Raw genomic sequence first — 13,361 nt, forward strand, 5'->3', positions numbered from 1 at the left:
GATATAATACCATAGGCCATCAAAAAAAATTTTTAAGAAAGAGGATGTGGAGGAGAGAGGGCAAGGAAGGGAGGAAAAGGGGAATAGGTGAGAAAGAAGAGAGAGAAAGAGGAAGAAAGAGAGATCACATCCTCACATTTGGTTAGGAAAGAAGAAGGAAGGATTAAGGAAATCATCATGAAGTAGTGGCATTTGAGATGTCTTTGAGGGATGCTTAGGATTTTGCAAAGTGGAGTTAGGAATGAAAGGTATTTTAGACAGGGGACTTAACCTAATGTTCGACCTCAGATGGGTCAGTTGAAAAGTGTGTCCTCCAGTGTAGCTGAAGTGCATGGTGTTTGAAACTGAGAAATAAGACAGAAAAAGACATGTTTGCAGAAAGCCTTAAATGCCAGTGTGGTAAGCCTGTGCCTAATTCAACAGATTTTTTGAATAAGGTAGTAAGAAATTTAGTCTGTGTCTTACATTCTAGATTAAGGTGGCGGCATTGCACAGGGTAGAATGGGAAAGGAAGAATGTGAGGATGAAACTTATCAAGTAGTCTCTTACAATGGCATCAAAAATAATGAGAAATTCATTAATAACGTTTAAAGATGGCAGTAAACATGGAAAGGATTCAAAAGATATTGCACATCCAGAACCTGGACTTGATGACAAATAGGAGATACTGGAGCAAGTTGTGTAGTGAAATTCCAAGACTCCATGATTGGAAACATCCTAACACTATTCACAAAACTAAAGAAATACAAAGGAAGACCCAGTTCATGTTGTTGATGATAAGTTCAGTGAGTAGAGAATTTGAAGTACCAATCTCTAATGACAATGCTCATTATGCAGCTGATAAATGTAGATCTTGAGTTTATGGAAGCATTTCAAAATGGAGATATTGATTTGGATATCAAGTGCCCACCTACAAACAGACTGCAGTGTAGTTGAAATAATGACTTCAACACATTATAAAGAAAATAGGGAAGACAATATTGGAAGTTTTCCAGCATCTTATCACTTGAGAGATACACAAAGGAACTGTATAAAAATGTAAACTTTGTCTCAGTTTGAAATTCCATTATAATGAGTATATTGTAATTTAGAGATCAAATAGAAAAAAAAAGTAAAGAAGAGTAAGCAAGATTATAAAAAGAAGAGCAGAAAATGCAATGCCAAAGAGAATATGGAAAGATGATTTTAAGTAAGAGTCAAACCTCCTTGAACATGGACCTTGAATTCAAAGAAGATTCTCATGTTAATAGTTAAAAACAAAAGCAAAAATCTTGACAGCATGCTAATTTGACATTGCTACGTTCTTTTGTTTTGTTTTATGAAGCAAAGTGTTTCTTATCGTTGATGAAACATATTCTGTGCTTAACATATTAAGCACACTCCCAATTAGTATGAAGAACAAAGCAATGTGTAACCACATGAAAGATCTTCAATGGTGAATGAAGAAAATTCCAGTTCTTTAAAAGTAAAAGAGCATCTGACTTAACTATTGGATCAACCTAATCAATTAACATAAATTAGAATTTTTAAATAGTGTTATATACTCTTCAAGACATGACAGGTGAGTATTCTATCAAAGCACTTTTTAAATTAAAATCTAAAATCCACATACAGTGAAATAAATGCATAACATTCACACTCGTATTCCCTTCATTATAAGCAGTCTAATTTTCTAGCATAGTGTATTACCCTTTGTCACTTTGCATTACTTTTTAGTCCTTCAAGGTCCAAGAATGAAAAAAAGTAAGCCATAACAACTCAAACAGGTGTCATTTATTCTTTCTGTCCACAGAAATGCTGTTTTCAATTATCCAGTCAAAAACCTATTGAATGCAGTTAATTAGGTCTCGTATTTCTAAGCTAGGCATGCATATTGCCCATCTTTCAGAATACAAACATTTAAGCTATAATTATCATAAAAAGCTTATCTATGAGAATTATGCTATCCAAAGTCTCCCAAGTTAATATAATGCAACATTGTATAAAAACAGGAAAATGCTGAGTGATATTAATTATTACATGAAAATGTTTTAAAATGAGCTTGCTAAGTAATTCAGTGGCTATTTTTAGGATGTAATAGGAAAAGCACTGCAGTACCTTGGAACATTTGGTGAATTGAGCAACGTAGAGCAAGTTGTGGCTATGATCGATGAAGAAATGTGTATTAACTGTGGTAAATGCTACATGACCTGTAATGATTCGGGCTACCAGGTAAGAATCCTGCTGGAATTAGCATGCTATGAGACATGTTTCTTCCGGTTTTTGTGGCAGAAAGCATTTTCTGTTGCTAAGTGTGAAATTTAAACCGGTGGTGCCAAATATTGCTCTTCTGCAACAGTACGTCTTTCTGTCCTGTCACCCTTGTACTATGGTCTTTTTTTAAAAGGAAAGTTGTAATTTTTACTAACTATGCCAGCATTTAATGCACAGAATTATTTTTATATCATTTCATCACCCACAACATTAGAGAGAAAAATCCAACTGAAAAGAGAAATGCACACAAAATTATGAATACTAGGAAAGCATTATGCTTTAACACAGAAGAAAGGGAAAAGAATGACCATTTATGGCCATTACTCTGAAAGGCTATGATTCCTTTTGCCAAAAGAGAGTTCTCTTCCATTCAGTATTGATTAGGCTTTTACTACAGTCAGAAAGAAGCACGTTCCCACCAACTAGTTGTGTAAGTTGGTCCCAGGAATTCCTGTGAAGCTAGAAAAGCCAAGGAGATGTATTCTTCCCTCATGAAGAGAGCCATAGCTACTTTCCAGCTCCTCAGTCCTCAGCAGAGCGTCTACCATGGAGGGGGAAAAAACAAGAAAAGAAAAGAAATTGGGGATTTGACTCCTTCTAGTGGGTTATTCTCTTGAAAACACATTCTGTGAATTTCTCTTTGACTTATAATTTGCTTCTTCATTTACTTCCTATATATTTATAACCTGCTGGTTTTTAAAGAGTTTGGCACAACTATGACTTTTAACTAGTTGAATTTTAGAAATGGATGAAAAAAATGATCATAACAATGCTTTTAAACATAAGTTTCTTCTCAAAACCCTGACTTATTGTGAAAGTAAAAGAATTTCTTATGATAAAGAGTTTGGAGAAAGACAATTTTAAAGTTTTGGAAAACTACCAAACTGTTCAAAGTTGCTAAAAACTATACAATATTATTTTCATTGTATTTTTCAAGCTATAAGTAAAAACAGATCTTTTTAAGAAATGATCAATGGAATGTTCTAAATTCATAATGAAATGTCCCCATTTTAAAAAAGAGAAGTTTATGTACCTTATTCAACTGAGGGGCAGATCCCATACTGCTCATGGTGGTATTTTGCATATTCTTATGACAGACATATTTTAATTTTTAAAAAACTATTAATTTTTCTTCCTAGTTTCCCAGTTCTGCACCAAATTTTTACTCAATTCATCACTTTTTTTCTAGCTAACAGGTGTCTTAACAGTTGTTTTGAAAGTGCTAACCATATCACATTTACTTTCATGTCATCTTTCTAATTAACCAATCAGAGATCAATCAGAAAGTCCTATAACTATCATAGCATCAGCTCTCTAATGTCTTAAATCTTAGAACTTAATGGCTCCCACCGTGGAATTCTAGACTTGGTACAACTTTAGTAAAAACCTTCTTAGTAATAAGAAAGAAAATCACAATTATGGATGTTAAAAGACTTCGAAAGTTCTTTGATTCTTCTGTCTCAGAAGATAAAAATAGAAAACCAAAATTTTTAATTGAACATAAAGTTTTATGTGTTTGCAGATTTTCAAACTGTATTTCTAAGCATTAGTCTTAATTTTTATCAGTTACTTCATTGAGTTTCCATTTATATGAAAGAGTACATAAGAAAGAGAAATCATTTTTACTCATCCAAACAGTACCTTAAAATGTTGTTTTACAAAACATAACACCAATTTGTGTGGACAAATATTCTTATGACTTGCTATAGCTATAGTTCTTATTGAAATATATGTTTATTTCCTTAAAGATCAGACTTTTAAAAAATATTAAGCAACTATCATGATTTACTGTGAAAATATTATTTTCATTTATGTGTGCATAAAAGAGGAAAAAATATAGTTGCATGTAGCTTCATTTGGAGGAGGGAATTTTTTAAACAACTATATATATATTATATATATATACACACACATACATATATAATTGAATTACAACATTAGAGAATGAGACAGGAAAAAAAATCAGAATAATGCAATTACTTGAAAATGTAAGATTTGTAGACCTGGCCTCAAGGGGTACCTTGGGGGTGGAGAGACACTTAACGTCCCTTATAATTTCCTCAGCCCCAACTTAGTCACTTCAAAGTAGTACACAGTCTGAGTAAAACTCTTGTTGTTTTTTTTTTTTTTGCAAGTGAGACTGCCGGGCAAGTTTCCTAAATCCCCTCCAACACCATGATCCACCCCTACATAGCTGCCCTGAAATCTGTCCTAGATAGAAATTCTGTAACTTCCGCTGAGGTCTTACATGTCGTTTTTCACTATTGAAATGTGTCTCTTTAATGGGAAAATAATCATCATATCTTTTTTTAAAAAAATCTCAATCCTGAATTTCACACTAGGTATTTTTAATTGCTTATTCTACATTGCTTCATGGAAAGAAAGAGAGAGGAAGGAAGTGAGGAAGAGAGGGAGGGAATAGAGGAAGACGGGGGAAGGAATATTGTAAAATTTCTCAAAATCCTAAGCCGTTTCAGAGCTGGAGGCCTGGCTGTGGTAATCTGGGCTCAGTAGTGTCAGGGCCAGGACTGGACACCAGTTTTCCTGGCTCTCCATTCAGTGCTTTTTCCCCTTCGTGGTGGACAATGACTAGTCAGCTTGGAAATCTTCAAAACTCAAAGCTGACTGTTAAGCTAATTTTTTTCTGCTGCTTTCTTCTAAGAACTACATGCATTATTTGAAATCCAAACAAATGTATTCATTGCCTCAGAATCTGACAGTAACACTTTTCCGCTGTCAAGAACAAAGAGTGTGAAGAGGAAGAGGAGGACGTGTGAAAGTCCCCCAAAATCCACAGGTAGAAGACGCCCCATCCTGGTAGAACTGGAAAGACCCGAACGTTGCACAGAACAAAGAAAACTAGAGAGTGACTATGTTATGACATATTTTCCTCACACAATGAAGAAAAATACCCCTAAGGAATTTTAAACATTGCGTTTTTAATTGAAAAGGATTTCTTTTCTGGCTCTTTTTTTGCTCCTCTGTCAGCTCAACTGTTGCTATAGTTGCACCACAGAGCTGGACGTCGTTGTCTCAGTGCAGCTCCACTGCGGCAGAGAAAAATGTTGATGCTAAAATGGGGACATTCTTGACCTTTGTGGTCAGTGACATCAATACCCTCTACTTCTGTTTGCAGGCTATACGGTTTGATCCAGAAACCCACCTGCCCACCATTACTGACACTTGTACAGGCTGTACTCTGTGTCTCAGTGTCTGCCCTATTGTCGACTGCATCAAAATGGTTTCCAGGACAACACCTTATGAACCAAAGAGAGGCGTACCCTTATCTGTGGATCCGGTGTGTTAAGGTGATTTGTGAAACAGTTGCCGTGAACTTCCATGTCACCTACATACGCTGATCTTTTAAAATCATGATCCTTGTGTTCAGCTCTTTCCAAATTAAAACAAATATATATTTTCTAAATAAAAATATGTAATTTCAAAATACATCTGTAAGTGTAAAAAATGTCTCATGTCAATGACCATTCAATTAATGGTCATAAGATAGAATAATTCTTTTCTGAGGCTAGTATTTAAATAACTGTGGCAGTTAATTGGATGTTCACCGCCAGTTGTCTTATGTGAAAAATTAACTTTTTTGTGGCAATTAGTGTGACAATTTCCAAATTGCCCTATGCTGTGCTCCATGTTTGACTTCTAATTGTAAATGAAATTAAGCATTTTGAAACAAAGTACACTTTAGCATACAAGAAAATCTATCCAAGGAAACATTTTATCATTAAAAATTACCTTTAATTTTAATGCTGTTTCTAGGAAAATGTTATTAGCTCCATAAAGTACAAAGGAAGAAAGTCAAAAAATTATTTGCTATGACAGGAAAAGAAAGCCTCAGATTGGGTTTGTAGAACTTTATTAAGTAAAATCTCCTTCGCTGAAATTGCTTCTTTTTGGTGTTGGATAGAGGATGGTGAGAATATTCACTAACTAAATACCATTCACTACTCATGCGTGAGATGGGTGTCCAAACTCATCCTCTTTCAATGGCATTTCTCTTTAAACTATGTTCCTAACAAAATGAGATTATAGGATAGAGCCTGGTGAAAGCCACTCTTTTGCTGTGCGCACACCTGCCCTGACTGGTTTTAATAGTCACCTTCATGATTATAGCGACTAATGTTTGAACAAAGCCCAAAGTATGCAATGCTGAATCATGTGCTTCATTATTCAAGAATGAAAAATATAATATTGGTAATATATATTAAATGTGCCAAATCAGTTTGACTACTCTCTATTTTAGTGTTTATGTTTAATTTCAAAAGTAATGGAATAAAAAAGAAATATATTATTAGATAGCATTTTTGTATTTCTCTATTTTCGTAATCAGTAAATAGTGTCATATAAATTCATTTGTCTCCTCTTCATGGCATACTTCAATATGAATCTATAAGTAGTAAATCAGAAAGTAACAATCTATGGCTTATTTCTATGACAAATTCAAGAGCTGGAAAAATAAATGTTTGATTATGCACTTTTAGAGATGCATAGTTGCCACAAAACCTGTGTGATTGAATAATGTCAAATAAAATATCATAAAGCATTTTAAACATGGTCTTTTGCTGCCTCTTTTGCAAATGCAATTTCATATAAACCATTTTGATTTTGAAATAGAGCAGTTTTGGGTTAGTCCTATAGAGCATTCCATCCAAATATAAAACCCATGATAGTTTAAGTAAAATGAGGGTGAAGGCAGTGTAATTACTCAAATGTTTCACTTCCTGTCCTTCTTACCCAGCTTTACCTACTGAATTAGATTTTACTCTGCCAAAAGGCATCTTTTACTGGGAACAGGCCAGGATTCTTGCAATGGCCCATGGGCAGGGACAAATGGAAAGTGGAAGCCTGTCTGCCTGCCTGAAAGTGCCAGTCTCACTATAGGAAGTACACATCTCACTTAATATTACTGCTTAGATAGTTATGTGATATTATTGACTCATATAAACTGACTCTCTTTGCATTCTTGTCATGGTGGGGGATTTTAACTTTTGGAGTTGGCAACACTTAGAAAACAGTTCCAGTAATCTAGAAAAGAGATTTACCAGGGGTACGTGGATGCCATAATGTCTTACCCCCTACCTCAATCTGATGAGAGTTTTTCACTCTGGGAGTTTAGTAGCCTTCTGTGAATATTATGAAAGATATCCCATGCATGTACACACCTGAATCCTCTTCAAGATACTGAATGCCAAATGCCAGGCAGAAATTTCCTTGATTGAGATTAAAGAAATAATTGTGACCTTTGCATTTTTTTCTGAGAAAGAAAGGGCAAAATGCTTTAGCTGTTTTCTTTAACTACTTTGGGGAACTACAAGTGACCAGTGTTAGGCCATGGCAATCCATGATTTTATACAAGTTTCTTCCTTACACACATTTCTTTCTGTTGTATTCACTTTCTACTTCATACCAAGAAGTGTTTCTTATCCATGTTGTTTGTAGAAAACATAACTCAATTTTACATGTGTTGTTTACAGAGAGACTCAGAATAAGGAAGAATGAAAACCATATTATTCCCATCCAGCAAGACACCAGGAGCCATTGACCCTAGCACACACATTCTCATGGCACTTTACCTGCAGACATGACTGGGGACATAAGACCAGACCAGAGAGTGTGGTTAGTGAGCACTTCCTAACGAATGTCTGAGAAGCTGTACTAAATGTTCTACATATATGATAATTAATTGTATGTGTCAGCTTGGCTGGGCCGCAGTACCCAGACACTTGATCAAGCATTATTCTTCATGTTTCTGTGAGGGTGTGTGTTTTGGGGTTAGATTTACGTGTAAATTAGTGAACTCTGAGTAAAGTAAATTGCCCTCCATAATGTGGGTGGGCCTTATCCAACCACTGGAAGGCCTGGCTAGAACAAAGGCTGACCTCCCTCCATCAGGAAGGAATTCTTCAGCAGACTGCCTTCAGCCTTCATCTACAACACTGGCTCTTTCTGGTTGTATATCAGACTGCCTTTGGACTTGAACTATAGCTCTTTTCTAAGAGGCCAGCTTGCAGGCCTCCCCTATCAAAGTTGGGACTCATCAAGCTTCCAAACTTATGTGTGTTCATTCCTTAAAATAATAAATGAATTTTTAAACTAACTAAATAAATAAAATGTATCAGTCATGTTTCTCTGGACAATCATGACTAATACAACATGACTAATACTATTATATTTGAATGTCGTAAGGATCACAGGTAAGTGCTATTTTTTTTTCCATTTAAAAATGAAGACATAGGGGCTTAAAGAGTCTAACTTGTTCCAGGTCATATAACTGTTTAGATATGTTTGTAGATGCCCTTGGTTATGTCTAATATGCTATGTGCCTTCATTCTTTTGTTCAACGAACCATTTATTCATTCAACAAATATTTATGAAGCAACTGTTATACAATGAACCAAGCACTGGACTAAGGACTGAGGATGTGAACTCGAATGATGAATGCTCCTTGTCTTAATCTGTTAAGACTGCTGTAACAAATTATCATAAATTATGTAGCTTATAAACAGCAAAAAAAACAAACGAACAACAACAACAACAAATATGTCTCACAGTTCCAGAGGCTGGGAATTCCAAGATCAAGTTGCCAGTAGATTTGAGGTCTGGTGAGGGCCTGCTTTATGGTACAGAGATTGGACCTTATGGCTGTGTCCTCACATGGTAGAGGGGTGAACAGGCTCCCTTGGGCCTATTTATGAGGGCACTAATCTCATTAAGGAGGGTTCCACCCTCATGATTTAATCACCTCTCAAAAGCTCCACCTCTTAATACTATCACCTTGGATATTGAAATTTCAGCATATGAATTTTGAGGAGACACATTCAGACCATGGTACTCCCTAGCTTCAAGGTGCTTAATGTACAGGGTATAGTATGTAACATGTGTTGAAAGCAATCCCGAGAGCAGGGACATCAAAGGCATACTCTCTTAACCAAGTGACAAGCCAAGTTTGGAGCTCATAAAGGAATTTCCTAAATAGGTAACAAGAGAAGGACACCTCAAGCAGTGAAAACAAGAGAGAGCACAGAGATTTGAAAAGTCTGGAATGTTCGGAAAACCACAAAAGCTTGACTTAGCTGGGACAAAAGGAACATGTGGTTGGAAGTAAGGCGGAGACAGAGAGACAGGTTTGGATCACACTAGAATCCCTCAGGAAATCAGAATCAGCACTTTGTTCACTCATTCAAAAATATTAAGTATCTTCCTTATGCCAAGCACTTCCTAGTTGATAGTGATTCAACTATGGACAAGACAAACGTGTCTCCTGCCTTACTGGGAGTGCATCTTAGTGGATGATACAAAAATCAAGCAAATAAATTAACTGCAAACTATGGTAAGTGCTCTGACAGTAACAACAACTCCTGAGATGGAGCGGAGGAAGGCACTTATTCCTCCTAGCATGGGCAGGTACGTCCTGATGGATGGGAAGGAACCAATCACGTGAAAAATAGAGAGTGTGTTCCAGAGATGAAACAGCAATTTTAAAGGTCAAGAGATTGGAGAGCCTGAGTTACTTAAATGACTACAAAGGTAAACTGAGGTAGGATAGTAAAAGACAATAGTTAAAATCTATAGGAACCATGAACCAGAAGCAATCTGCAAGATGTTCCTTGAGATGTTTCCCCGTCTCCCACTCTGACTGGTGTTATCACCTTTTCTGTACAGTTAATGCCAACATCTATACCTTTAAGTTAGACTTCTGAGTACCTGAGCACTTGCTGTATTTAAATATTTTTAGCTTAATTCCAATATCAAAATAGTTATTTCCCTACTTTTTCTGTTCCATACCCACATCCATTTAGTTACCATGTCTAACAATTTTACCTCTAAAACACCTCCTAAGGCTTTCTCCAGTTTTCCATTGTACACACTGCCATGATTCATTCTTCCATTATGCATTATCCAGCTCTTGTAGTAATATCTCACTCCCACTCATGCCAGCACTCTCCTAGATTGCTTGCCAACATGCATATCCTATCATATTTCTCCATGTTATAAAACCCTCGAGATTTCTCCATGTTTTAACAAATTAAAATGGAATTCAAGACCCTCCTAGGAAGGCCTCTCACTACTATTCCAACTATATGTGACCTTTCTTACCCCCAAAGTTTGAGGATTAGTATCTACTTGGAGTTTGATACCCTGCTTCCACTTAATTGCTTGTCACCTCAGACATCCAAACCTCAACTTCCTAATCTGTAAAGTGGGTATTAAAATAGTTTGTACCACCTAATGTTAAGGTTATTGTGCAGATAAAATGAAAATAGTGACTAGTAAATGAATAAGTATTCAATTACTATGTTTCTTATTTAAAAACATCCTATAGTGAAACACTTTAAAAAAATGTTTTGAATATATTTCATATTTTGTCCCATGTATTTTTAAGATTAAAAATGTTCATACTGGGACTATTTGTAAATCTTAACGGCTCCTTCATTAATAATGAGTTAAATACAATTTTTAATATGTATTCAGTTAAAAAATGTTTATATCAGAACTCATCTAATCAAATTATACTTTATAACAAATAGATAGTTTCAATAATAAGAAAACAGTAACTAAGATGTTATATTGTCCTATGACACCATCACAAGTTTATCTTATAAAATACTTATGGTAGAGCTTTGTCAACACAATGAAATGGCTTAAAATGTTATGCTAACTTTGTATAATGTCAAGAAATAAATTACTTGTAGATACTTGAGAATTTTTATATAAATCCTATGTTTATAATGCAGAAAAAAAAATCTTCTAGCTTTGTTTTAAAACTTCATTGACCAAAAAAAAAATGCCGAAATTGAAATGTAATGAAACAGCTCATTTAACTGCACAGAAATGTAGTCAGGTAGAGATTATTAGCCCCATTTCACAGATGAAAAAACAAGGCTTAGGAATTTCTGTGATTTTCCCAAGACCATACATTGCCAAGGGCAGAGTTTATACTTAAACCTGTTACTACAATCACTCACTATACAGTCCACAGTACATGATCCCTGTCTTCACTGGAGTCTCTTAAAACTTCCTACTAATATGAAAATAGTTATTCACCTTACACACAGGAGAGTAGAATCCATATCTGTCACTTGCTGACCTTGGATACATTAACTACAGTGCTCAGGCTCAATTTCCTCATCTATAAAATGGAGAAGATAATAGCCATACACTTAATAAGTTAGATATAATTACTGTTGTTCAGGAGCATAGAAATTTCAAATACAATTTTAAAAGATAAAGGCCAGTAACTAAAATCTACATTTGCTAGACTCAAAGTCAGATGGTCATAGTAGTAACTGATAGTATGACTTCCTAGACTAACATTTGTAATGGCAATCTGGAAAAAAAAGATTTTCATTCCATGAAAAAAAGATTTTCATTCCATGCAATGACAAGATCAAGACTTTTTCTAAGAGTAAGTTAACTGGCCAGGCGCGGTGGCTCACACTTGTAATCCTAGCGCTTTGGGAGGCCGAGGCGAGTGGATCACGAGGTCAGGCACTCGAGGCCAGCCTGGCCAACATAGTGAAACCCCATCTCTACTAAAAATACAAAAATTAGCTGGGCGTGGTGGCACATGCCTGTAATCCCAGCTACCTGGGAGGCTGAGACAAGAGAATTGCTTCAACCTGGGAGGCGGAGATTGCAGCGAGCCAAGATTGAGCCACTGCACTCCAGCTTGGGCAACAGAGTGAGACTCTGCTTCAAAAAAAAAAAAAAGCGAGTAAGTTAACCAATTCTGTCAAAAATAAAAGAGCTTAGTAATAAAATATAACATACATATAATTGAAAAGGTGAATGTGATTAAAATGAACATATTTATTTATATATTCGTATACAAATATGAAAATATATAAATATTAAATGATCTCATTTTACCTCCATAATTCTATAAGCTGGTTCTTTCTATATTTTTAGAAAAGGATATTAAAAGACAAAGCAAATAAATGACTTACATAAATTGGCATGTTTAATTGGAACTGTATTTGGAAATGAAGCTAAGTTGACTTGATTTTCAGGCAATGCCCTTTGTCAGATAATCTTTCTGAGCATTAGATACTTTGCTGTAACATGGATATTTGGAGATGCGTTTTTCACTTTTGCATGGTCTTAGGTTACCAGCAAATGGGCTGGCAAAATCATGTAATAATATTGTCTGAAAGGTACTGCCCTTAGGAATGAGTATGTTACCTGGCAGGATCTGGTCTGCTTCTATCCTATGAAGTTAATCCAATTAATAGGAAAGCCATTAGACACACTATTATCTACCCAAAGCTGTAACATTTTCCACTTACTCACATATGCGCACAATTCAGCAAACTGCCTGCTGGGTGAAAATTTGAACTGGACCCTTAATGGTTCTGGGAAGTTCCTGTAGTCTGTAGTTTTCCCCTTTATTAGTTAATATGGTAGCATTAATTAATATGACACATCTTTTATTAATTAATATGGACTTTCTGCTTAAATTTTTAAAATTACAGATGACGTCTTTAAATTGGATAGTGCTATTTGCATTGGAAACAAGCATGGCTGATTGTCTTGTTGAGTGTGTTAACCTTTCATTAGCTGATCTAGAGCATTTATAAACTTTGATACTGTCTTTTATTAACTATTCTTCTAGTACGCACTATAAACTTATACATGATAAAAGAATCCAAGTTGTTTTGTCACTGGCAAATAGTCTATAGTAGTGAGTCATATTGATTTATGAATCTGTGCAGTTATTTGTTTACAGAATTTATATCGTGCTTTTTCATATGCTGTATTCTGCAAGCACCAAGAGCCTTGGTGTTTGTTTCTGTCTGTTTCTGTCTTTCTGTGGCCCTGCCTTCCTTATTCCACTACCATTGATGCATTCAACTTTATACGCTGCTGGCAGTTTTCAAAGATTTGCATTAATCAACATATGGGTCAAGACCTCCTCTCTCACCAGTAATTTTCCTTTATGTGTTTCTACTGAAAATGAGATCTACCTGCCTACTAATCATGTTGGCTTATTCATCTTTCCTGCCTTCTATGGTAGCCATCTCTATGAAACCTAGGTATTTGGTCAATAATAAAAAACCAAATATATTAATATATATGCATATACACATCCATGA

The 13,361-nt window shown here is 35.4% G+C and overlaps 1 protein-coding gene and 1 long non-coding RNA gene across 7 annotated transcripts in view; one reads left to right on the forward strand and one right to left on the reverse strand.

Moving 5' to 3' along the window:
- Window positions 1-6,818, forward strand: part of LOC105485445 (dihydropyrimidine dehydrogenase) — an 875,814-nt gene extending 868,996 nt beyond the window's left edge. For 5 of the 6 annotated variants that reach the window (XM_011747801.2, XM_024793997.2, XM_071074711.1 and 2 more), the window contains 2 exons: window positions 2,071-2,211; window positions 5,390-6,818. In XM_011747801.2, the coding sequence (XP_011746103.2) occupies window positions 2,071-2,211; window positions 5,390-5,560 (312 nt within the window). In that variant the 3' untranslated portion in view covers window positions 5,561-6,818. Of the gene's footprint in view, window positions 1-2,070; window positions 2,212-4,963; window positions 5,369-5,389 lie in introns of those variants that run through there. The other variant, XM_071074657.1, reaches the window with a different exon arrangement.
- Window positions 1-13,361, reverse strand: part of LOC112427362 (uncharacterized) — a 137,001-nt gene that overhangs the window by 105,401 nt on the left and 18,239 nt on the right. The window lies entirely within an intron of this gene.

This window comes from Macaca nemestrina, chromosome 1 (genome assembly GCF_043159975.1).
Source record: "Macaca nemestrina isolate mMacNem1 chromosome 1, mMacNem.hap1, whole genome shotgun sequence".
NCBI lineage: Eukaryota > Metazoa > Chordata > Mammalia > Primates > Cercopithecidae > Macaca > Macaca nemestrina.